The sequence below is a fragment of the Eriocheir sinensis genome, chromosome 66 (genome assembly GCF_024679095.1).
Source record: "Eriocheir sinensis breed Jianghai 21 chromosome 66, ASM2467909v1, whole genome shotgun sequence".
NCBI lineage: Eukaryota > Metazoa > Arthropoda > Malacostraca > Decapoda > Varunidae > Eriocheir > Eriocheir sinensis.
Window position 1 is genome coordinate 575221 of NC_066574.1, and position 27522 is coordinate 602742.

The 27522-nt window shown below is 43.0% G+C and overlaps 1 protein-coding gene across 2 annotated transcripts in view; it reads left to right on the forward strand.

Annotated features, from left to right (window-relative positions):
* LOC126987679 (putative protein kinase C delta type homolog) overlaps positions 1–27522 on the forward strand; it is a 158699-nt gene that overhangs the window by 60766 nt on the left and 70411 nt on the right. For both annotated transcript variants that reach the window (XM_050844804.1, XM_050844805.1), the window contains exon 3: positions 23725–23963. In XM_050844804.1, coding sequence (XP_050700761.1) covers positions 23725–23963 — 239 coding nt within the window. The remainder of the gene's footprint in view (positions 1–23724; positions 23964–27522) is intronic.

A 27522-nucleotide genomic window follows, 5' to 3' on the forward strand; every position in this document is an offset into this window, starting at 1 on the left:
AGGAGGAGAAGGAAGATAATGAGACAAAGAGAAGTAGGATAGGAGGGAAATGAGGAGGAGGAGGAGGTGGAGGAAGAAGAAGAAAAGGAGGAGGAGAAGGAAGATAATGAGACTAAGAGGAGAGGTAGGATAGGAGGGAAATGAGGAGGAGGAAGAAGAAGAAAAGGAGGAGGAGAAGGAGGAAAAGGAGGGGGAGGAGGGAAATTGCTGAGGAGGACTAACACATAAATATAGTTTTGGGCATGTGCTATAGGTTGTGGCCTCGGTGCCACCTTTCTATATAGTAAGGTCCTTTTGGAACAGGAACTCATTTCCGCAACTGTACCAGAACCATGGGGACCCACAAATAGCTCGTAGCCAACCCTGTCAGTGCCACTAGTTGCACTGAAGTTACTCAAGACAATGATTGTGCCCTGGGGAGGGCATTGGTCTAATACGGAGTTGAATTTGGCGTAGAACATCTTCTCTTCCGTTTTTCACACCTCGGTAGGAGTGTACATTGCAACAAGAGACATGATGCCAAGTGTGTGCTTCAGCCTCACTCGCTTTATGCGCTCATCAACCGGAGCAACCTCAGCCACAGATGGCAGCAGTTGGCTGGAGATGGCCATAGCTACCCCTTTGAGAAGGAAGCCATTGCTCATGCCAGACCAGTAGAAGGTGCACCCCCCCCTTACTGATCTCGCCACGGCCAGGCCTCCTCGTCTCAGAGAGTGCCACTATGTCCACCCTCAAGCTTCTGAGCTTATTTGATAGGTAGGGCAGTCGATCATCGTCCGAGAGGCTCCGGATGTTCCAGGAGCCCACAAGCAGAGCCCTCCGAAGGTTAACCTCGGGCCTGTTTCTGCGGGAGGGTGCAGCTTTTGCTCCACCCCAGTCGCCCCTCAAAACAAAAAGAGGGGCTAGGCGGCCCTTCCTCCTCCGAGGTGCAGGGGTCCCGTAGGCTTTGCCCTGCGTGGTGTCCTCTGCCATCCACGTATCCTAAGGCCGGTGTCACACTGGGCGGTTTCGCCGCGCGGCAAAATCGCTAGGTGGGGAAAAGCGGCGGCGCAGCCTAACCAGTACCATGTCACACTTTGGCGGTTTCGCCGCGCGGCAGCGCTAACCTCACGATTGTTTGTGTCCTTGAGGCAGAAGGATTACTTAAAGAGCCCACATGTCTGAGAAATTGGGTTCACCCATTTTACGCTGAGAGGGAAACTAGTGAAAAGTTTGAGACGTTTTATGAGAATATGTGGTGTTAGCGAGCTCTGATCTCAGTCCAAGGGCACAATGCATTCAAGCTAGAAATCGAGAAAATAGAGTACTGGGTTTTATATCAAGGAGCGTAAGCAAGCGCCGAAGTCTTCCTCAAACTACATTTAGCATTAGTTAGACCTCATCTTGATTATGCGGTTCAGTTCTGGTCAGATTACTATAGAATGGATACAAAAATGTTAGAATCGGTGCAGAGAAGGATGACTAAGATGATTCAAGAGTTACGAAACTTGCCATATGAGGAAAAACTCACACAGTTAAACTTGCATTCTCTAGAAAGGCGAAGGGTGCGTGGAGACATGATCGAGGTTTATAAATGGATGAAGGGCTGTAATAAGGGGGATAATAAAAAGGTTCTGTTGGTAAGAGAACCGGGTAGGACACGTACTAATGGGTTTAAACTGGTTAAATTCAGATGCAACAAGGAACTAGGCAAAAAATGGTTGACTAACAGAGTGGTAGATGAGTGGAACAGGCTGAGGAGTCATGTTGTGAGTGCCAGTACAATTGTTGCATTAAAAAATAGATTAGAGAAATTCATGAACAGCGATATTAGGTGGGGTTAGATTCACGGGAGCTTAGGTTCAAAGGAGCTGCCTTGTACAGGCCGACCGGCCTCTTGCACACTCCTACGTTCTTATGTTGTTAATTACCGAATGACCAAGGCTTCACTTGATAAATTGCTGCAAGTTCTAAGGTCTCACATCTCCAAACAAAACACACAGTTCAGGAGGTCAATATCTGCCGAGGAAAGATTGACAATTACACTACTTGAATAAACAAATCAACGTCAAACATGGTGGTGGACCGCGCGGCGGAACCGCCCAGTGTGACCACGTGCAATGAACTGTACGTGACTACGTGTTGTGTCCTCAATCGCGGCAGGAAGCGGCAACGCGGCAGGGAGGTTCTGCCGCGGTTTTGCCGCGCGGCAAAACCGCCCAGTGTGACACCTCCAATTGGTTTGTGTGTGTTATCGCAAAAGCGGCGAAACCGCTCGGCAAAACCGCCTTGTGTGACACCGGCCTAAGACATCCCATCCTGATCTGCGCATGAGCAGAACCCGATGTTTACGAACACAGAGTGTTGATATGGTAATTTGTCCAGGCAAGATTACGGCAAGACAGCATGGCAGCTTTTATGGGAAAATGGACAAATTCAAGGATGACATGTATAGACAGGTCGATATAACACTTGACCCACAACAAATTGCAACAAAAGGTTTCTCGGTGGTTTTCAGTTCCACTGTATATACTGATCAACAGAAAAAAAGTCTACCAAAATCTGACGCCCGGAAATGGGTTAAAACTGAGTCATTTCAAAGATGGCCGCCACCGAGCTTTGAAATCACGAAAACAGCTATAACGTCTTCAAAAATTGTCATAGAAACGGTTATATTCCATGGTTTTAAGGGACCAGCAAGCCATTGGTGTAAATGACATGCATATGTAACCAATATTTTACCTGCTAAAAAGGGAACAAAAACTCAGGAAGAAAAATCAATAGAATTTCCATTTTAACCAAAATGACTGAACAGCTGGTGCCAATGAAACATTTTCTTGTGAGCATTGCATAATGACAGTTCAGGTTACATATTTATTCCTCATCACTGTCTTCTAGTTCCTGAAAGACTTGATTTAGTGGATTGTCACAACACGAAACCTGGCATGATCCACATGCAGGCGTACACGGAAGCCCATTTTTTCTGCAGCTGCAACGAGGTGTGCCACAAGCTGTGGTGCAATTGCAGTGTATCACCTTCAGAAGAGTGTTTGGTGCAGCATTCATGTCAGTCATGATAGGTACAAATCGATTGTCCACAAGTCCCCAGCCCCAGTCCAGAGGATCGAGGTTACCCTCCATCCCCATCTAAACCATGACCTGGTAATACACTCGCAGACAATGAAACTTGGTGGCAGATTCCGTTGGGGGAAGACGTTCAGGTGTAATGAAAGACTTAGCAGCAGCGACCTTCTTGCTGAATATCTTGTAACGCATGTCTGCCAGAGAACTTGTGCTTTCCCCACCAAATATAACAGCCATCGCTTGGCTGCCAAGTTTCTTTATTTTAGTTGGGCTCACGCCCCTTGAAGTGAATGTATCTGCACACAACTGGAGGACTTGATCATCTTTCACGAGTTTCTGAAACACTGATTTCTTTCCAATGCCGTACACACGAGAAGTTCAGTTACATCCTGTGAAGGCGTGCAGGAATAAGAGCTGGGTGCATAACTTATTTCCAAGAAGATGTTTCATCCGATTGATGTCATATACTTTCATACTGCTTCTTGATTGGTTGTCTGATCTAAAATATAGCGGCTTTCCATCTGGTATACAGTAATGGAGCAATAGCACCAACAAATCTGTGTCCTCTCCGATTAGTGTGGTGGAATATAGGATTGTGCTGTTTACGGCTGTCTTGGCAATGTCCACATCAGCGTCCCGCTCTGCTTGAATAACTGTACAGCCCACTTTCCTCAGTTCATCACCTATTAAGGTGATCAGCTGTTGTTTGTTACTACTGACAGATAAGAATTCATCTCCCTTTCCATCAAATTTAGTATCTCCGGTTAGGTTTACAGTTGGATAGCTGTTGACATGTCTTCGTCTCTGTTGAGTGTTATCCTTTATCGAGGGACCTGCACCATACCCATCAAACACAACAGTTGCTGTTCCATAGTGTTTTGTTGTGAAGTCTGCATATGCTTTGGCTATTTTGCCATATGTATCTCCCTTCCTCCACTTGAGCTTGTGCAGAAAGGATCCACCATCAAGCACGTACCTTTCAGCCTTGAGGTGGGCTGAAGTTGAGGTGTCAGGTGCTCCTTCACTTGCCCGTGTCTTGGTACAGTGGTCGTTGATGGCTTGAGCGAGCTGAGGCTTGTCAGCCTTCCTCAAAATCTTGTTGTCCTCAAAGAGGGATGGCGGGTATGGACTGAGCTCAAAACTCATCACGTCCTCAAGTGACAAATCTCCTGTCTGGGATGCTACAAGGAACCGCTAGAACAGCACACTGGGGTCGATGGTTCTGTGAGGAGCAACCTGGAGAGCTGTAGAACTTCCCAGGGTCTTTGCTTTCTCTGTCCTTTTGATGGAAAAGGAAAACACAGGTTGTCCAATCATTCTCTTGATAATTTTGTTCCCAATAGCTTCATACTCATGCACGTTGACGTCTTCGTTTGCCACGATACCATTTATGATGTTTCTTAATGTAGGGTCAGAGGAGAATGGAGAAAATGCAGTCAACTTTGTGCTTAACTTTGAAAGGTCGGATGCGTCTCTTTCAATTCTGGCAATTGCTTCTATGTGCTGTTCGCTTGTTGCGTATGTGACATCATTGAAGTCCTGCATGGCGACGTTGACCTCAGATGTTATGGGGCAGACATTGTCCACAATGCTCGCTGTTCCTCTGTCATCTTGCTGCCATGAGTCAAGCCCCCGGTGCCTTTTAGTGATCTCATGAGCGTTTGTTCGATGACTAGATCACAGCTAAGGCCTGCCCAAAATTGGTTTGTTCGCCGGATCACATGAAAACCATTTTGAAACTTTTCATATACTTCTGGGTGTTTGTTCTCCAGTTCATTCATTTCTTGTACGTAGAGATAAGCGGACTTCAGGTAGTTGTAATGTCCAGCTGCTGCAAATATTGGCAAGGCATCAGCAACAGCTTGTAAGTGAGCCTTCCAACACCCAGTGCGATCTGCCTTGATCATTGCCTGAGCAGTATGGAGCATCTTCTGATAACCCAGCCAAAGCTTACTCGTTTTAGAGTTTGCAACAAGTTCCGATTTCTTCTTTTCAAGTTCATCAGTGATCTTTACAACTGAAGCTGATTCTTCAAGACTGTCAAGAGAGATGTCACCCGTTAGCAAGGACGAAGGTGGAACGGATCACAATAGGCAGTCGACAAAAGACACGGTACCGTGTGGAAATTCATCCACCCTCTGTTTGTAAACAAAGCCCGCGCATGGTCAGAACGGATGGGATGTCTTAGGATCCGTGGATTTCAGATGACACCACACCCTGCACCCGTCACTAAAGAAAGGCTCCCCGGATGCGGATGCGCCGTGGAAACCAGCCACGCGGTCGGGCCCCGCAGCAAGACCGGTTCGCACAACGACCCCGACGTCTACTTTTTAGTTTATTTTTTGGATGGGTATGATTTTTTTATAGGGTGAGGGGATGCAAGCCCCCTCAAAGCTGATTCAACAGCCGCTGCACCCCTACGCGGGAGATGAACACCATCTCTAGCAGGCATGTAATTTTTGTCAAAGAAAATGTCCCAATTGCCAACGAAGAAACACCCATTGTTTTTGCAATGATCAGAGTCTAAGCTGTTCATTGCTAATACTCTGGAAAGTCACGCTCTGGACACCTCTCTCTCTCTCTCTCTCTCTCTCTCTCTCTCTCTCTCTCTCTCTCTCTCTCTCTCTCTCTCTCTCTGCCGAAAGCGCTAATTTATAGATCCATTACCACTCGTCTCACCAAACTCTCGCAAGATTTATTGACCAGTCTGAGTCTTCCTTCGCGGTGATTCTTTCTACAGTTTTCCTCCCATTTTATTCCTCTTTTTTCCTCCTTTTATTATGTCATCAAATCACAATCATTTAAATTATACGTACTGATTAGAAGTTTACTCCTAAACTTAAATTCATGTTTTTCCCAACACACACACACACACACACACACACACACATATATATATATATATATATATATATATATATATATATATATATATATATATATATATATATATATATATATATATATATATATATATATATCACAACAAAGGAGATGGCTCAAGGGCAACAGAAAGAGTGTAGAAAAAAAGCCCGCAACTCAGCGCTCCCACAACAGACAAAAGTAAAGAGTGGCCAAAAGAGAAGTCAATATCGGGTGGAGAGGTGTCTTGATACACTCTTCTTGAAAGAGGTCAAGTCATAGGCAGGAAGAAATGCAGACGAAGGAAGGCTGTTCCAGAGTTTACCAGTGTAAGGGATAAAAGAGTGAAGATGCTGGTTAACTCTTGCATAAGGAGTTTGGAGGGGGAGAGGCATGCAGTTAGCAAGTTCAGAAGAGCAGTCAGCATGAAATTATCGATAGAAGATAGAAAGAGAGGCAACATGGCGGCGGAATTTAAGAGGTTGATAACTGTCGGTATGAGGAGGGGAGTTGATGAGACGAAGAGCTTTTGACTCTACTATGTCCAAGAGAACTGTGTGAGTGGAGCCCCCTCACACATGTGATGCATACTCTATACGAGGGCGGACAAGGCCCTTGTATATGGACAGCATCTGTGCGAGGGAGAAGAACTGGCGAAGACGATACAGTACGCCTAACCTCGAGGAAGCCAATTTAGTGAGAGAGGAGATATGGAGTTTCCAGGTGAGATTTTGAGCTAAGGATAGATCGAGGATGTTTAGTGTAGAAGGTGACAATTGAGTGTTGTCGAAGAATAGGGGATAGGTGTTTAGAAGATTGTGTCGAGCTGATAGGTGAAGAAATTGATTTTTTGAGGCGTTGAAGGACAACAGGTTATTCTTGCCCCAATCGGAAATGATAGTAAGGTCTGAGGATAAGCGTTCTGCAGCCTCCAGCCTGGAATCGTATTGTTCCTGTTGAGTTGGTGGCCTTCTATCAAAAGAAGTTAAGTGATACAGAGATAGGACAGTTCGTTTTTGAAAGATCATCAATGAACAACAGAAAGAGAGTGGGAGATAGGACAGAGCCTTGAGGGACACCACATTTGATTGTTTTAGGGGAAAAACAGTGACCGTCTACTACAGCAGTGATAGATCGATCAGAGAGGAAACTGGAGATAAAGGTACAGATCGAAGGATAGAAACCGTAGGAGGGTAGTTTGGAAAGCAAACATTTGTGCCAGACCCGATCAAAGGATTTTGGTATGTCTAACGCAACAGCAAATGTTTAACCAAAACTTCTACGAGAGGATGACCAAGAGTCAGTTAGGAAAACAAGAAGATCACCGGTAGAGCGCCCCTTGCGGACCCCATACTGGCGATCAGATAGAAGATCAAAAGAGGAAAGGTTCTTTTGAATTTTCCGGGTAAGGATTGACTCAAAAGCTTTAGATAGACAGGAAAGTAAAGCTATAGAGCAGTGGTTTGAGGGATTGGAACGGTCACCCTTCTTAGGCAAAGGCTGTATGTAGGCATACTTCCAGCAGGAAGGAAAGGTAGATGTTGATAGGCAGAGGCGAAAGAGTTTGACCAGGCAGGGTGTCAGCACGGAATCATCAGTTTTTAAGGACAATAGGAGGCACTCCATCGGGTCCATAAACCTTCTGGGAGTTATGGCCAGAGAGGGATGAAAGAGCTTTTGGTTAGTCGAAGAATAGATTTGGGACGATTCCGGGCAGAAATATAAAGATCATAGTTAGCAGGAGTGCGAGGCTCTGATACCTTTTGTGAGCTGCCTCTCTATCTTTGATAGCACGAAAACAAGCGTGATTAAACCAATTCTTTTTAGCATAAGGAGTAGAGAAAGTACGTGGAATGTGTGCCTCCATTCCAGAGACAATCACCTCTGTGATGCGCTGGGCACACTCAGAGGGGTCTCTCTCCTGGAAGCAGTAATCATTCCACGGAAAATGGGAAAAGTACATCCTCAGGTCGTCCCACCGAACTGAAGCAAAATGCCAGAAGCATCTCCTCTTCGGTGGGTCCAGAGGCTGTACAGAAGCGATAGGACAGGATACATAAATAAGGTTGTGATTGGAGGAGCCCAACGGAGACAACAGTTTGACAGAGTAAGCAGACGGCTTAGAGGTAAGGAAGAGGTCTATAATGTTTGGCGTGTCTCCAAGACGGTCGGGAATACGTGTAGGGTGCTGAACCAACTGCTCTAGACCATTGAGAATTGCAAAGTTGTAGGCTTGTTCACCAGGCTGGTCAGTGAAAGAGGATGGAAGCCAAAGCTGGTGGTGAACATAGAAATTTCCTAAGATGGATATTTCAGCAAAAGGAGAGTGGGTCAAAATGTGCTCCACTTTAGAGTTCAAGTAGTCAAAGAATTTGACATAGTTAGTAGAGTTAGGTGAGAGATAAACAGCACATATGTATTTAGTAATACAACGACAATGAAGTCTTAGCCAGATGGAAGAGTCAAGGTCGTGGGCACGATAGCAAGTGATGTCGTTGCATACGTAGAGGCAACATCCAGCTTTGGATTAAAATTTAGGATAGAGATAGTAGGAGGGAACAGAGTAGAGGTTGCTGTCAGTAACCTCAGAAACCTGTGTTTTGGTGAGGAAGAGAATAGTTGGGTCATCTGGAGCACTTCCGTGACCGTGGAGAGCGAAGGTTCGTTTCTCAGTCTTTTTGTCTTCTTTGAAGGTTAAATAACTTAATAAGAGAGGGTGTCCCTCTCAAAAGTGTGGGCAAAAGTCGTAGGGGGCAAATATCCAAAATGGCCGCAGTCGGCCACCTTGAAAATTACTTTTTCAATGGTTTGGCTGAAATTCCAGAGTAATATAGCCTTTCTTGGGTTTGGGGAATCGAGGAATTCATATTTCATATCAATTTTAAAATTTGACCCAATTTTGACCAAATCTAAGATGGCCACCGCTTACAGCTCACAATTGGTCAATTTTAAAATAAAAGGTTACACTTCATATTTTTTTAATATTTTCAGGTCAATTATAGTTATGGTAACGTCTATCATTGCGGCCAACAGACAGCTACCCATCTGAATCAATTGAGTCAGAAATCTCACTGTTGTCATCGCTCCTGCTCTCATCGATGCTGTCATTTACGTTGTCTCGAGGTGTGAGCTGATGAGGCAAAGGCGACTAAGTGTAGCGAACTGGCCGGCACTTTCCATTCATGAATTCCCAACCATGGCCAATGGTCTCGGAGACGGACGCTCCAGCAAATCGTAATGAATCTGGCAATATGAGATGTAGTTTGTCCTTTCCAAATGGTGGTTCAATGTGTCGTCATCAGGGGGGAGGCGGACTGAGCTCTTCTTCAGTTTATGCCATTCTCATTATAGATTTTGTACAGGACAAATGTTTTCATGGCAGTTTTGACTTCATCTCGTAACTCCAGACTCTCACCCACTCGTCCGAGGAGCTCTCTGGCCTCTGGATCACTGATCACTTTTTGCAAGTTTTGTTTTGCCATGGGCAAATAAACCGGATGTGTGGTCAGTGCCAGTGATTACGTGGAGAGATATGATGATCTTTGCTACATCTTTGGTGAGCATGGCAGAGCAAATGATATACTCATTCTTGCGTTTCATCAGTAGATTTCCTTGAAGTTGATGTGACATATGCTGCTTGCACGTACACATCTGTGTCCTCGTTGTCTAAAACAACTACTTTGTTGTTCTTTGCCATCAACTTGGCATAGGCAGATAGCATCATTGTGTCAAGTCCTGTCCAGGCTTTGGACTTAGATTGTAAACTATCCCATTTACCTTGGGTTATGGTATCTGAGGGATCGCATGCCATGCCATATTGTAGTACGCCTTCATAAGCCATGTTTTTTTTAGTTCTAATGGACAGCAGCAATCACAAAATGACTGTGATGCTTGCTTTGACTCTAGATGCTTGAATCCAAAGTCTGTGCTTGTCATGTCTGTGTTAAGATTGGTTGATGTCTCACCTTCACAGTTATGATGCTGCCTCTAAACTGACTAACCAGTGTTGTCATGTGCTCCTTCACAAGCTTCTGCAGTCTGACCTTGTTACCTGAACTGGCCATTATTTTGTTAAACTCAACAGCTCCTGGGAATGCATCTTCAGGCTTAGAGAAGACATTTGGGATGTGAGAATGTCTGGCTGCCCGTCGGTCGTGCTCATCATCTTTGATGCTGAAGGGTCGGTCATACGTGTCGTTTATAAGAATGATTAGCCGTGCATCAGTGTGGCGTAAGATGATGATGGTGCAGATCTTATCCAAGTAGTTACTCCAGCAGTATTGCAAACCATTTCTCTTTGTTGCTTCACGATCCTTGGGTGTAGGTGTAGCTAACCGCCAGATCAGCCCCATGTTCACAAGGCTAATGTGGTTTCTTGGTTTCTCTGGGACTGCATCTTTGTTGAACAGGTGTAACAATTTACTCTTTCAAGTTTTGCGCATCGAGCCATCTACATTGTACATTGACAGGCACTCACTCCTCAGTCACTCGTCCCTCAAGGGCTGTCTCAAGTTTGATGATACCTGATTCATCCGCAAGATCTAACAAGGCCGCCAGTCCAGATTTCTCCATATGAGCTATTGGCATGGATGTGCAGGAAGAGACAAGTACCGGCTCACTAGTAAAATTCCGTCTCTTATTCTTGTGGACGGTTGCAGTGAGAGTCTTAACCTTGATGAACACCTGTTCCTTCAAGATGGCCTCGGATTGAGTTTGTCCATTTTGTAGTGCAGTCTTAAGGTCTTGGACAAGCTCCGGTGATGCCACCATCCCAAACTGAAGTGACCGTGGTGTTGGATTCGATTCATCAAATGGCTCGGCTTCAAAGACTCTCATGCATGAAAGCAAATCCTGAACTGCTTGCTCCACCGCGAACATCAGAAACCCAATTTTCTCTTTAAATCCAATTGTCTCCTGATATTCATTAATGCGCAATTCCTTGAGAAACGATGATTTCAGGTCACCCACTTGATACCAATAGTCACCAACTATCCGTTTGTAATCTACTAAGAGCGCCTGTAATGATCGGATTTCATGCTCATTGAAGGTGACACTATCCACGTGTTTAAAGAACAAACTCCTCGCTTCAGAGAGAGACACATTCTGAAGGTGCATAGCATCATCAGCCCTCAACCTTACATGGCTGATGTAGTTTTGCCAACAGTCATGGTGGTACATGAAGTCGTTTGCAAACGGATCCGACAGCGCTGACGTTGACTCAACTAGTCGCGTAAGACGATCCCTTAGCTGTGGATCTTCTACGAGGACTGGGCGGCGTCTGAATGGGCACCACGCTGACATTGTGTTCAGTCTAAAAAGCTTACTCCGTGCCCTATTTGGGTGCTTCTTGTCCTCGCCCTTCATGCACCAAACACATTTTGTTTTCTCATGGAGAAGCCCACCAACTGATAAACGCTTGTGTGGCGGAGATTCTTCAGGCAAGTCATCACACTTGTCTGAAGTTGATGCTTGACTAGAACACTGAGCAATATCACTTTCTTTCTGCTTGCGTTGTTGGGATTTTTTGAGCTGGACTGAAGATGAGATGGTGATATAACAAGACTTATGCATGTAATAACCAGCTGGCCCATTTTCCCATGAAGTCGTGTCGTGAACATCACCAAATCTGTCAAATCCTGTCCAGGCTTTGGACTTAGATTGTAAACTATCCCATTTATCTTGGGTTATAGTATCTGAGGGATCGCATGCCATGCCACATTTCAGTACGCATTCATAAGCCATGGTTATTTTAGTTCTAATGGACAGCAGCAATCACAAAAAGTCTTTGATGCAGCAACCTATCCTCGTTTTCGCTCCTCAGTGGATGTAAGCTAGGGCGGCATGGACACGGACCTGAAAAAAAAACATTAGACATGATTAGAACAAATATACAGTTATAACAAATACATGAATATAGAAGCTTATCGAAGACCTGAATAAAATATGAAGTGTATTTTTTTATTATGAAAATGACCAATTGTGAGCTGTAAGCGGTGGCCATCTTGGATTTGAAGGTCAAAACTGGATCAAATTGCAAAACTGATATGAAATATGAATTCCTCGATCCCCAAAACCCAAGAAAGGCTATATATTACTCTGGAATTTCAGCCAAACCATTGAAAAAGTAATTTTCAAGGTGGCCGACTGCGGCCATTTTGGGTATTCGCCCCGTACGAGTTTTGCACACACTTTTGAGAGGGACACCCCCTCTTATTTAGTTATTTAACCTTCAAAGAAGACAAAAAGACTGAGAAACGAACCTTCGCTCTCCACGGTCACGGAAGTGCTCCAGATGACCCAACTAGAAGGTGAGGTTTAGAGGAGGAGAGATGGTGTTCCACAGAATTAAAATTAGAACGAAAACCGCGAATGTTGCAAAAAATGATGAGAGAGAGGTTCGAGGAGTTATCAAGATACCTTTTAAGTCGGCAGCCAGAAGGGGAATCCTAGCTGGGGAAATTTGTGGTCTCTCCACCAGGCGGGGGCTCCGAGGCTCTGCTTAAGTACGCCAATTTGAATTTGTAAAATCTGGGGATATGGTGTGTATGTTCTTTCTTTGTCGTATCTGTAGGGGTGACGTTGTTCTGGATTATGTTTCTTATGGTTCGCTCTTCTGTTTTGTATGCTGGGGACATGTGGCCTCTGTTTAAACGGCAACAGCGAATGCCCTCGAAGATACTTAAACTCGACTATCAACGCGTACACCAGACGGGCACTAACTCATTGCTCTACATGGAAGAACGTCCATGAAGAATTGGAAAGGATTACACAAGTCCTTGTAAACAACGGATACAGCAGCACCGACATCAACGCCGCCATAAACCGTGAGGTGAACAAGTGGCACACCCAACCGGCAAACGACACCACCAAAGAAAGCAACATCAACCTCTACTACAAAAGCCACATGTCCCCAGCATACAAAACAGAAGAGCGAACCATAAGAAACATAATCCAGAACAACGTCACCCCTACAGATCCGACAAAGAAGGTGCAACTTACAATCTACTACAAGAGTATGAAAACATAGCAACTACTCATCAGAAACAACTCGTAGCCAACACTACGACACCTGCAGCAAAGCCACGTCATCTACGAACATACCTATGCTATTGAGGGCTGTGGACCTCAAATATACGTCGGGATGACACGGCCCACGCTGTCAAGACGACTCACCTGCCATTTATAAAACGGAGCAATAAAACAACACTTCACTACCAAACACAAAACCGAAGTGACCCGAAGCATGCTAGAAAGAAAAAAAATCATTGACAAAGAAAAAGACCCACGCCGCATGCTGTACCTGGAAGCACTCTACATCGAAAACACATCGCCAGAAATGAATAAACAACATCAAGATCTTCAAGTCCTCCCGACAATAAAGAGGAGCATCACAGAAAACGGCCGCACCCACACCAGCGCTCCGCCCACACAGCCTCTCAGCCAATGAAAGAGCGACCCATCACTCAACCCACCAACATGAGCAGCAAAAAACGGTATAAAAGAGGGACAACACACGCAGACCCTCACTCAGCCTGAAGATGATCCAAGGAATGAATCGAAACGTCGAAAGAGTCCACCCAAACATCAGACAGCTCTTAGGAGAACTAGCCGCTCAAGAAAGATCACGGTTAGACATATTGAAAAAAACTCAGCAGAAGCTGAATAATGCAGAAATTGCAGTAGCATACAATCTCGTCTGATTGAGAGAGAATATATATATATATATATATATATATATATATATATATATATATATATATATATATAGATATATATATATATATATATATATATATATATATATATATATTTGCAGCAAAGGAGACAGCACAAGGGCACAAAAAAAGGAAACAATAAAAAAAGCCCGCCACTCGCTGCTCCTGTAAAGAATCCGAAGAGGTGGCCGAAAGAGCAGTCAGTTACTTGAGAAGTGTCTTGATACCTTCCTCTTGAATGAGTTCAAGTCGTAGGCAGGAGGAAATACAGTTGAAGGAAGATTGTTCCAGAGGTTACCAGCGTGAGGGATGAAAGAGTGAAGATGCTGGTTAACTCGTGCGTAAGGGATTTGGACAGTAAAGGGATGAGCTTGAGTAGAAAGTCGTGTGCGGCGGGGCCGCGGGAGGGGGGCAGGCATGCAGTTAGCAAGTTCAGAAGAGCAGTCAGTGTGAAAATATCGATAGAAGATAGAAAGGGAGGCAACATGGCAGCGGAATTTGAGAGGTAGAAGACTATCAGTGAGAGGAGGAGAGCTGATGAGACGAAGAGCCTTAGACTCCACTCTATCCAGAAGAGCTGTGTGAGCGGAGCCCCCCCACACGTGAGATGCATACTCCATACGAGGGCGGACAAGGCCCCTGTATATGGATAGCAACTGTGCGGGGGAGAAGAACTGGCGGAGACGATACAGAACGCCCAACCTCGAGGAAGCTAATTTAGTAAGAGGGGAGATGTGAAGTTTCCAGTTAAGATTTTGAGTTAAGGATAGACCGAGGATATTTAGTGTTGAAGAAGGTGACAGCTGGGTGTTGTTGAAGAATAGGGGATAGGTGTTTGGAAGATTGTGTCGAGTTGATAGGTGGAGAAATTGAGTTTTTGAGGCATTGAAGGACACAAGGCTCCTTCCACCCCAATCGGAAATGATAGCAAGGTCTCAGGTTTAGCGTTCAGCAGCCTCCAGCCTAGATTCATATAATTCCTGTTGAAAGGGTCTTCTGTTGAAAGAAGTTGAATAATGCAGAGTGGAATCATCAGCGTATGAATGGATAGGGCAGTTTGTTATAGAGAGAAGATCATTGATGAATAATAGGAAGATAATGGGTGATAGAACAGAGCCTTGTGGAACACCACTGTTTAGGAGAAGAACAGTGACCGTCTACCACCGCAGAGATAGAACGGCCGGAAAGGAAACTGGAGATAAAGGTACAGAGAGAGGGATAGAATCCGAAAGAGGGCAGTTTAGAAAGCAAAGACTTGTGCCAGACTCTATCGAAAGCTTTCGATATGTCTAGCGCAACTGACAAAGTTTCACCGAAACGGCTAAGAGAAGATGACCAAGAATCAGTTAAGAGAGCAAGAAGATCACCAGTAGAACGCTCCTTGCGGAACCCATACTGGCGATCAGATAGAAGGTTATAAGTGGAAAGGTGCTTTTGAATCTTCCGGTTAAGGATTGATTCAAAAGCTTAAGATAGACAGGAAAGTAAAGCTATAAGGCGGTAGTTTCAGGGATTGGAACGGTCACCCTTCTTAGGCACAGGCTGTACGAAGGCGTACTTCCAGCAGGAAGAAAAGGTAGATGTTGCTAGGCAGAGACGAAAGAGTTTGACCAGGCAGGAAGTCAGCACAGAGGCACAGGTTTTAGGGACAATAGGAGTCACTCCATCAGGTCCATATGCCTTCTGAGAGTTAAGGCCAGAGAGGGCATATAGAAGACATCATTTCTAAGAATCTTGAAAACAGGCATGAAAGAGTCAGAGGGGGGATGAGTAGGAGGAATATGCCCAGAATCGTCCAGAGTGGAGTTGTTACAGAAAGTTTGAGAGGAGAGTTCAGCCTAAGAGATGGATGAGACGGCAGTGCTGCCGTCAGGGTTAAGGATGGGAGGGAAAGAGAAAGAAGTGAAATTGGAGGAGATATTTTCGGCTAAATGCTAGAAGTCTCTGGAAGAATTAGAGAAAGCAAGGTGTTGACATTTTCTATGGATGAAGGATTTTTTGGTAAGTCGGAGAATAGATTTGGCACGATTCCGGGCGGAAATGTACAGATCATGGTTAGTGGAAGTTCGAATGCTCTGGTACCTTTTGTGAGCTGCCTCTCTATCTTTGATAGCACGAGGACAAGCGTAATTAAACCATGGCTTTTTAGCATGAGGAGTAAAGAAAGTACGTGGAATGTATGCCTCCATTCCAGAGACAATCACCTCTGTGATGCGCTGGGCACACACAGAGGGGCTCTCTCTTGGAAGCAGTAATCATTCCACGGGGAATCGGAAAAGTACATCCTCTGGTCGTCCCACTGAGCTGAAGCAAAATGCCAGAAGCATCGCCTCTTCGGTGGGTGCAGAGGATGTACAGGAGCGATAGGACAGGATACAGAAACAAGGTTGTGATCGGAGGAGCCCAACGGAGAGAACAGTTTGACAGAGTAAGTAGAAGGGTTAGAGATAAGGAAGAGGTCTAGTATGTTGGGTCTGTCTCCAAGACGGTCGGGAATACGTGTAGGGTGCTGAACCAACTGCTCTAGGTCGTTGAGGAGAGCAAAGTTGTAGGCTTGTCCACCAGGCTGGTCAGTGAAAGAGGATGAAAGCCAAAGCTGGTGGTGAACATTGAAATCTCCCAAGATGGATATATCAGCAAAGGGAGAGTGGGTCAAGATCTGCTCCACTTTAGAGTTCAAATACTCAAAGAATTTTACTTAGTTAGTAGAGTTAGGTGAGAGATTAACAGCACAGATGTATTTAGTAATAGAATGACAATGAAGTCTTAGCCAGAGTCAAGGTTGTGGGCACGAGAGCAAGTGATGTCGTTGCGCACGTAGACGCAACATAAAGCTTTGGATTGAAATTTAGGATAGAGATAGCAGGAGGGAACAGAATAGAGATTGCTGTCAGTAGCCTCAGAAACCTGTGTTTCGGTGAGGAAGAGAAGATGAGGTTTACAGGACAGATGGTTTTCACGGAATGAAAATTAGAATATATATATATATATATATATATATATATATATATATATATATATATATATATATATATATATATATATATATATATATATATATATATATATATATATATATATATATATATATATATATATATATATATATATATATTACATATTACAGCAGAGGAGTCAGTTCAAGGGCATAAAGAAAAGGTAACAAATGTAAAAAAAATGCCCGCTACTCACTGCTCCTAAAAAAAGTTAAGAGGGGAGGCCGAAAAATAGGTCAACTTCGGGAGGAGAGGTGTTCTGATACCATCCTCTTGAAAGAATTCTAGTCGTAGGCAGGAGGAAATGCAGATGAAGGAAGATTGTTCCAGAGTTTACCAGCGAGAGGGATGAAAGAGTGAAGATGCTGGTTAACTCTTGTTGTAAGGGATTTGGACAGTAAAGGGATGAGCTTGAGTAGAAAGTCGTGTGTGGCGAGGCCGCGGGAGGTGGGGAGGCATGCCGTTAGTAAGTTCGGAAGAGCAGTCAGCATGAAAATATCGATAGAAGATAGAAAGAGAGGCAACATGGCGGCGAAACTTAAGAGGTAGAAGACTATTAGTAAGAGGAAGAGAGCTGATGAGACGAAGAGCCTTAGACTCCACTCTGTCCAAGAGAGCTGTGTGAGTGGAGCTTCCCCCACACGTAAGATGCATACTCCATGCATGGGTGGACAAGGCCCCTGTAAATGGATAGCAACTGTGCGGGGGAGAAGAACTGGCGGAGACGGTACAGAACGCCCAGCCTCGAGGAAGCTCATTTAGTAAGAGATGAGATATGAAGTTTCCAGTTGAGATTTTGAGTTAAGGATAGATCGAGGATGTTTAGTGTTGAAGAAGGTGATAACCGATTGTTGTCAAAGAATAGGGGATAGTTGTTTGGAAGATTGTGTCGAGTTTATAGGTAGAGAAACTGTGTTTTTGAGGCGTTGAAGGACACCAAGTTCTTCTTGCCCCAATCGGAAATAATAGTAAGGTCTGAGGTTAAGCGTTCTGCCGCCTCCAGCCTGGAATCATTTAGTTCCTTTTGGGTGGGTCTTCTATTAAAAGAAGTTGAGTAATGCAGAGTAAAGTCATCGGCGTAAGAATGGATAGGACAGTTTGTTTTGGAAAGATCATCGATGAACAACAGAAAGAGAGTGGGACATAGGACAGAACACTGCGGAACACCACTATTGATAGGTTTAGGGGAAGAACAGTGACCGTCTACCACAGCAGAAATAGAACGGTCAGAGAGGAAATTGGAGATAAAGGTACAGAGAAAAGGATAGAATCCGTAGGCGGGTAGTTTGGAAAACAAAGATTTGTGCCAGACCCTATCAAAGGCTTTTGATATGTCCAGCGCAATAGCAAAGGTTTCACCGAAACGGCTAAGAGAGAATGACCAAGAATCATTTAGGAAGGCAAGGAGATCACCAGTAGAACGCCCTTTGCGGAACCCATACTGGCGATCAGATAGAAGGTCAGAAGTGGAAAGGTGCTTTTGAATCTTCCGGTTAAGGATAGATGCAAAAGCTTTAGATAGACAAGAAAGAAAGCTATTGGACGGTATTTTGAGGGATTGGAACGGTCACCTTTCTTAGGCACAGACTGTATGAAGGCACACTTCCAGCAAGAAGGAAAGGTAGATGTTGACAGGCAGAGGCGAAAGAGGTTGACCAGGCAGGGTGTCAGCACGGAAGCACACACACACACACACACATATATATATATATATATATATATATATATATATATATATATATATATATATATATATATATATATATATATATATATATATATATATATATATATATATATATGCCTGCAGTAATGGTGATGTTGGTTAGGTTTGGCATAAAGTATTTGGACAGTATATGCATTAGCCAGAGAAGAACTTTGCTGCCTATGATTGTTCAAAAGCTTTCAAAACACAAGAGAGTAAAGCTCTTGGACGGCGATTTGAAACATTAGTTATCTATCTTAGACACAGGCTGTATGCAAGCGTACTTCCAGAAAGAAAGGTAGGTAAATGTTGAAAGGCAGACGAAGTTGTTTGACCAGGCAGGGTGTCATCATGGAAGCACAGTTTTTAAGGACAATAGGAGGCATTCCATCGGTCCATAAGCCTTCTGGGTATAGCGGACATTTTTTTCACGTTTTCGGCCTATGGCGCCGATAGGCTTTCTTGATGAGGCCTTATGGTCTGGTCCAACCCGTTCTGGAGCAGGCAAGTGTTTATGGAGGCGCCATCTTGGGTGGTGGGAAAGTTGAAATAAAATTGTTAAATATTTTTTTGGTTAGGTGCCAAAAGTCTCTTTAAGAATTTGGGAAAGCAAGGTGTTGGCATTATCTATGGATAGATATATTTTCGATTAGTCGAAGAACATATTTGGTGCGATTCCGGGCGGTAATATACAAATCATGGTTAGCAAGAATGCGAAGGGTTTAGTGCCTTTTGTGAGCTGCATCTCTATATTTTATAGCTCTAGAACAAGCGTGATCGAAACAGGGCTTTTTAGCATGAGGAGTAGAGAAAGTTCATGGATCGCGTGGTTTCATTCGAGAGACAGTCACCTCCGCAATGCGCTGGGCACACACAGTGGGACCTCTGACATGGGAGCAGCAATCATTTTGCGGGAAGGTGGAAAAGTACATCCTCAGGTCCAAGCAGGCTGAAGTGTACTGCTAAAAGCATCACCTCTTCGGCGGAATGCAGAAATAAGGTTGTGATCGAAGGACCAAACAGAGAACAATTCGATATAATAAGCTGAAGAGGTTATATATATATATATATATATATATATATATATATATATATATATATATATATATATATATATATATATATATATATATATATATATATATATATATATATATATATATATATATATATATATATATATATATATATATATATATATATATATATATATATATATATATATATATATATATATATATATATATATATATATATATATATATATATATATATATATATATATATATATATATATATATATATATATATATATATATATATATATATATATATATATATATATATATATATATATATATATATATATATATATATATATATATATATATATATATATATATATATATATATATATATATATATATATATATATATATATATATATATATATTTACAGGAGACAGCTCAAGGGCACAAAAAGTAAACATTAATATAAAAAAAAAGCCCGCTACTCGCTGCTCTAAAAGAATCAAAGGGTGGCCGAAAGATAAGTCAGTTTCGGGAGGAGGTGTCCTGATACCCTCCTCTTGAAAGAGTTCAAGTCGTAGGCAGGAGGAAATACAGATGAAGGAAGATTGTTCCAGAGTTTACCAGCGTGAGGGATGAAAGAGTGAAGATGCTGGTTAACTCTTTCATAATGGGTTTGGACAGTATAGGGATGAGCATGAGTAGAAAGTCGAGTGCAGCGGGGCCGCGGGAGGGGGGGAGGCATGCAGTTAGCAAGTTCAGAAGAGCAGTCAGCGTGGAAATATCGATAGAAGATAGAACGAGAGGCAACATTGCGGCGGAATTTAAGAGGTAGAAGACTATCAGTATGAGGAGGAGAGCTGATGAGACGAAGAGCCTTTGCCTCCACTCTGTCCAGAAGAGCTGTGTGAGTGGAGCCCCCACATGAGATGCATACTCCATACGAGGGCGGACAAGGCCCCTGTATATGGACAGCAACTGTGCAGGGGAGAAGAACTGGCGGAGACGGTACAGAACGCCCAGCCTCGAGGAAGCTGATTTAGTAAGAGATGAGATATGAAGTTTCCAGTTGAGATTTTGAGTTAAGGATAGACCGAGGATGTTTAGTGTTGAGGAAGGTGATAGCTGGGTGTTGTCAAAGAATAGGGCATAGTTGTTTGGAAGATTGTGTCGAGTGGATAGGTGGAGAAACTGTGTTTTTGAGGCGTTGAAGGACACCAGGTTCTTCTTGCCCCAATCGGAAATAATAGTAAGGTCTGAGGCTAAGCGTTCTGCAGCCTCCAGCCTTGAGTCGTTAAGATCCTGAAGGGTGGGTCTTCTATTAAAAGAAGTTGAATAATGCAGAGTGGAATCATCGGCGTAGGAATGGATAGGACAGTTCGTTTTGGAAAGAAGATCATCAATGAACAACAGAAAAAGAGTGGGAGATAGGACAGAACCCTGTGGGACACCACTGTTAATAGATTTAGGGGAAGAACAGTGACCGTCTACCACGGCAGAAATAGAACAGTCAGAAAGGAAACTGGAGATAAAGGTACAGAGAAGGATAGAAACCGTAGGAGGTAGTTTAGAAAGCAAAGATTTGTGCCAGACCCTATCAAAAGCTTTTGATATGTCCAGCGCAATAGCAAAAGTTTCACCGAAACGGCTAAGAGAGGATGACCAAGAGTCAGTTAAGAAGGCTAGGAGATCACCAGTAGAACGCCCCTTGCGGAACCCATACTGGCGATCAGATAGAAGGTCAGAAGTGGAAAGGTGCTTTTGAATCTTACGGTTAAGATTGATTCAAAAGCTTTAGATGAACAAGAAAGTAAAGCAATAGGACGGTAGTTTGAGGGATTGGAGCGGTCACCCTTCTTAGGTACAGGCTGTGTGAAGGCATACTTCCAGCAAGAATGAAAGGTAGATGTTGACAGGCAGAGGCGAAAGAGTTTGACCAGGCAGGGTGACAGCACGGAGGCACAGTTTTTAAGGACAATAGGAGGCACTCCATCAGGTCCATAAGCCTTCTGAGGATTGAGGCCAGAGGGCATAGAAAACATAATTTTGAAGAATCTTTATAACAGGCATAAAGGAGTCAGAGGGGGATGAGTAGGAGGAATATGCCCAGAATCGTCCAGAGTGGAGTTTTAGAAAAGTTTGAGAGAAGAGTTCAGCCTTAGAGATAGATGAGACAGCAGTGTTGCCGTCAGGACTGAGGAGTGGAGGAAAGATGAAGAAGTGAAGTTGGAGGAGATGTTTTGGCTAGATGCCAGAAGTCACAGGAAGAGTTAGAGAAAGCAAGGTTTGACATTTTCTATTAATGAAAGAATTTTTGGTTAGTCGGAGAATAGATTTGGCACGATTTCGGGCAGAAATGTAAAAGTTCATATATATATATATATATATATATATATATATATATATATATATATATATATATATATATATATATATATATATATATATATATATATATATATATATATATATATATATATATATATATATATATATATATATATATATATATATATATATATATATATATATATATATATATATATATATATATATATATATATATATATATATATATATATATATATATATATATATATATATATATATATATATATATATATATATATATATATATATATATATATATATATATATAAATATTTATATATATATATATATATATATATATATATATATATATATATATATATATATATATATATATATATTTTTTTTTTTTTTTTTTTTTAAATATTGGGCGTCTTCAAGGTTGTCGGGAATGCGTGGGTGCTTAACCAACTGCTCAAGATAAATGAAAAGAGCAAAATTGTAGGCTTGTTCACCGTGCTGGTCAGTTAAAGAGGATGAGTGTCTAAGCTGGTTTTGAACATTGTAATCTCCTAAGATGGAGATGATTTCAGCGAAGGGAGAGTTCAAATAAACAAAGAATTGTACATAGTTGGAGTTTTTTTTTTTTTACGTCTTCGCCTGTTGCGCCAGTAGGCTTTCTTCAGGGTCCTGGTGGTCGGCCCAAGCCCGTCATGGCGCAGGCAATTTTTATAGTGGCGCCATTTATGCTTGGCTCATGCTGCCCCTCGGAACTCATTCTTGATTCACTTGGACGGTTTCTTCTAGAGTCCGGGTTGATGGGTGGTCTTCAGGACAGCATTTGGGTAGTGTAAGGTCACTCGGCGGTGACTGAAAAAACACAGGTGGTAGCGTGCGGAATCGAATCCGCGTCATCCATGGCGTGGTGAATGCGGGGCCCGCACGCTAACCACTCGGCTACATACCTATGTTGTAATATAATGACAATTGATTCTTAGACAGATGGTGGAAGAATCAAGGACGTGGGCACGAGAACAGATGATGTCGTTGCATGTGTTATGTTTTTGTTTTTTTTGTGCTGCCTGAAGCGCCGGTAGGCTTTCTTGAAAGGCCTTATGGACGGTCCCAGCCTGTTAGTGGCGCAGGCTAAGTTTTCTTATAGGGACTGCCATGACGTATGGTTCTTGCTTGGCCCATGATGCCCCCCAGTGCTCCTCTTGACCGAAGTCGCTGACATTAATTAAGGTTGATTGAAGATCCAGAGAGCATGTGGGTAATATAGTTCACGCTTGGTCCTTGGGTTCACCACAGCCGCACGCTAACCACTCCCAACCGCCTCTTAATCTCCAATCCCCAAATAGGATAGATATAGTTGGAAGGAACAGGGTAGAAACTACCTTGAATAGTTTTATAAATCTGGGTTTTGTTTAGGAAGACAAAGTGAAGTCTAGAGGAGCAGAGATGGTGTCCCACAAAATGGGAATTGTAGCAGAGACCGGAAAAGTTGTGAAAACACTTCTCAAGTTTGTAACCAAAAGTGCAGTCCGATCTGTGGCATTTTTGCCCCCCCCCCTATGGGAACGCCGAGACGATCTCTCTCTCTCTCTCTCTCTCTCTCTCTCTCTCTCTCTCTCTCTCTCTCTCTCTCTCTCTCTATATATATATATATATATATATATATATATATATATATATATATATATATATATATATATATATTATAGTCATTATGGTTTTAGAAAAAAAATGAGGAAATGGTGTGTGTTGCATGTATATAGTATGATGTGGAAAGTAAGATAATTTGTCTTTTAAGAGCATGGCGAACTACTCTCTGGTGTTAATAAGACAATAGGGAAACGGAAAATGAGGACACGGGAAGGGTCCTTGACAGACCTGCCGCACTCCCTCGCTCCCCGTGTATTCCTCATCGGGAGTGGGTTACGTCCGTTTCGGTAGGTGTCTTCCTACCTACTCCCAAAAACTTATACCTTTTCCTACTCACTTACCCTTCCTTATCCTACAGGCAGTACAGACGGCACTATACAGTCTCCTGTCACACCCCCGAAGGCCTGCTCGTCCTCATCGGTGTCGGGGTCGGAGGCGGAGAGCACCGAGGAGGAATCGGACACCACCGACACCGACACAGATTTCTTTGGGTTGCCAGAGATTCGCCCGCCCTTACAGACGTGCCCAAAATTCAAGAAGTATAGCGTGGACGACTTCCAGTTTATCAAAGTCCTCGGGAAGGGAAGTTACGGCAAGGTGAGTCAATGTGTCAGTGTGTTAAGATATACTTGAGTGAGTGGTAGTGATAATCACAGTTAGTGAATGAACGGGTGAATGTGATTATAATTGTTAGTGAGTTGGTGAGCATGATATCGATTGTTAACGAGTTGATAAGTGGGACTGAAATTGAGTGGAAAATGGTTGTGTTGCTTTTTTTTTATAATTTTGCACACGTCTTCCATCTAAGCCCTTAGAAAAGAGACATGCGCCTTAATAGTTATGTGTGTTTGTTTGTTAGCCATAAGTGGATAAATTACGAGGTGAGGAGATACAGCAATCAATCAATTAATGAATCAATCAATCCTGGCATGCGCCAGGAAGTCGGGGAGGGCATCGTAACGCTTAACTTACGACGCCGAACCCGACAGCAGACATGTAAGAAGTTTTCAGAAATGTAATACATATTTTTCTTATTCATCCTCATTGTCATCTTCATCAACATCATCATTATCTCCATCATCATCATTATCATAATTGTCTGCTGCTATTGCTTCTACTACCACTACTACTACCACTACTACTTCTACTACTACTACCACTACTACTACTACTACTACTACTACTACTAATTCTGCTACTACTACTTCTGCTACTACTACTACTACAACTACTACTACTACTACTACCTCTACTATTACTACTACTACTACTACTACTACTACTACTACTACTGCTAATATTGTTGCTGCTGCTGCTACTGATGATGATGATGATGGTATTACTACTACTACTACTACTACTACTACTACTACCTTTTTTTTCTACGGCCTCCATCCATTAGAGCTTCGTTGTGGGAGGTATGCTTCCTCATAGTCTTTCACAAAGCAATTCATTGGCCCCAGCCCGCCAATGACTGTGGCCGACAACCATCTGTATTTAGTATTACAAACATTATTAAACATATTGTTCTTAAGCTAACAGAGCTTGTGGACTACTGCTACTACTACTATTTATACTACTACTACTACTACTACCACGGCTGCTGCTGCTGCTGCTGCTGATGATGATGATGATACTACTATTTCTACTACTACTACTACTACTACTACTACTACTACTACTACTATTACTATTAATGATGATGATGATACAACTACTACTACTATTACTACTATTGGTACTACAGCTGCTGCTAATACTACTGCTTCTATTGATATTTTTTTCTTCTTCGTTCTTTCTCTTTCAACCGTCCTTCTTTTGTCAATTCATGCATCACTTACTTTTTTGCTGAGACTTTTGTCATTCCTCCTAATTATCATACGCCTTCTCCTCCCCTTCATCTTCTTCCTCCTCCTCCTTGTCCTTTTCCTTCTCCTCTTCTTCTTCTTCTTCTTCTTCTTCTTCTTCTTCTTCTTCTATCTTCTTCCTCATATTTTTCTTCTTCCATATATTTTACATATGAAAGATTCCCATTAATTGATGATTTTACTGTCTTTTTCCTACCCTCGTCTTCCCCACGATAAATGACCACTACTAGATTAAGTCGTGAATTGGGTCATTGTTAAACACGCTGTGCCCTTACTGTAAGTGAGACGTAAAAATGAGAGTTAATGGTTTAGCTGCGCATTGCAGTGGTGCCAATCTCTGTCCCGTTGGCCCTTTGAACCCGTGGTGGGAGAAAACCCTTAACCCGACACAGGGATAGTGCAGCATCCGGGTTACCACAGTTTACTTTCCCTAGGATTCCACACATATCCATTATTGATCATTCCGAAATGAAGGATGGACAGTTGAGTGGGCTGCACGCCGACTGGCGAGGCCGCGATTCGAACCCAGATCAGGTGATTCGTAATCAGGGACGCTAGCCGCTCTATAAAGGAGACGTTTGCTATTATGCTTTTGCTATATTATGTTTTATTTGTTATATCATGCATCTCTCTCTCTCTCTGACTGAACCCATTTTTTTTCATTGTTGTAGCACAATAATTTAATAAACTCCCGCACTCAGTGGCTCAGTGGAACACGATTAACTCATTTAAAAAAAAATATCGACTCCTATGTTCTCAATCAGTCAATCAATGTGGGGGGATTAACTGGGCCAGGGAATGGAGGGGGGGGGGGGGGCGTCTCCTCGCCCACTCTACGACGACCCACTCCAGGGTTCCTCAGGGCAATTTTCCATGCCATACCCTTTCCATCCCGAGTACCTTACTGCAGGCCCTATTGACTTCCACAATCTGCAAACTCTGCCTCCTCCACTCGTGGTTATCTCTTGCAGAAGTAACCCGGTGAGCAGAATCGACCTTTGGGTAGCGTTACACATCCTCGTTTTGCTGGAGTTGCCGTTGACGGACCTTACAGGTAATAGATGTCGAATCAGTCACGGAGTAGTCGTCGGTTTAACACAAATCATTTCAGCGATATCACATGATTCTGCGTAGTCACTTTTTACCAAAGGCATGAATTCGGTTTTCCAATTCACTTTTCAGTGTTTGTCTCACAGCCATACTGAAACACAGAAAGCACAATGGACTTTAAGATTCGGATATTTGTCCTTTTTCCCAAGGATCGACACCTCCAGATACTCGTGCTGAGCGAGTCTTTTTATATTCATTTTTATTGTTATTATTATTATTATTATTATTATTATTATTATTATTATTATTATTATTATTTTTTACGTTTCCGCCTACGGCGCCGGTAGGCTTTCTTGGTGGGGTCAGATGGTCGGCCCCAGCCCGTCGTGGTGCAGGCAACTGTTTATAGTGGCGCCATCTTCCTTGACTCATGCTGTCCCGGAGATCATCAATGACCCTCTCTTTTAGAGAGAAAATCTAGAGTCCAGGTTGACAAATGGCCTTCTGGACACCATGTGGGTAGTCTTAGGTTACTCGGCGGTGACTGAAAATCCTTGCTTATGGCACCGAGCAGGGCGCTAACTCGCGTCGTCCTGGACGCTGCGCCGTCACGTTATCCACTCAGTGACCGCCTCCCCGCGTGGGATAAGTCAATGCGCCGTAAAACTCCATAACGAGACCCACCATTATTCTGAACTACGTTACCGAGATATGGGAAATTTTCCAAGATGTCAATGTCTTCGTCACACGCATGAAGACTGTACTGTTTCATCTAGGAAGCCTGCAAACACCTATACCTTGGCATCTTCATACCTTGAACCTTAGTCCAGTAGACCTGGAGTTCCACGCACTTTACCTTTTCGTGCAGTGCTTTGAGAGCCATCACCACAATTTCCAGTCACTCCGCAATGTTTACTGCATCATCAACAAAATGATCAGCGAGCTGGTATTGCCAACAGATTCTCCACAACAACTTTGATTTACTGTTTTGCCTAGTACCCAGTTCACACAAGTGTTGAAAAGTTATTGGGACAAGGACACAATCCTGCCTCTTTTTCGTGTTCAAAGGAAAGAAGCTGGACACGCCCATCTCCCACCTCCCCCCCACACAATTCAAATCACTTTTACTCCCTGAGTACATGCCAGTCATTAGACCAACGATCCTTGTAGGAATCCCGCGTAATTGCAGGATATCCCAAAGTGCCTCACTTTGCACTGATTGAAACGCTTTTTTTTAT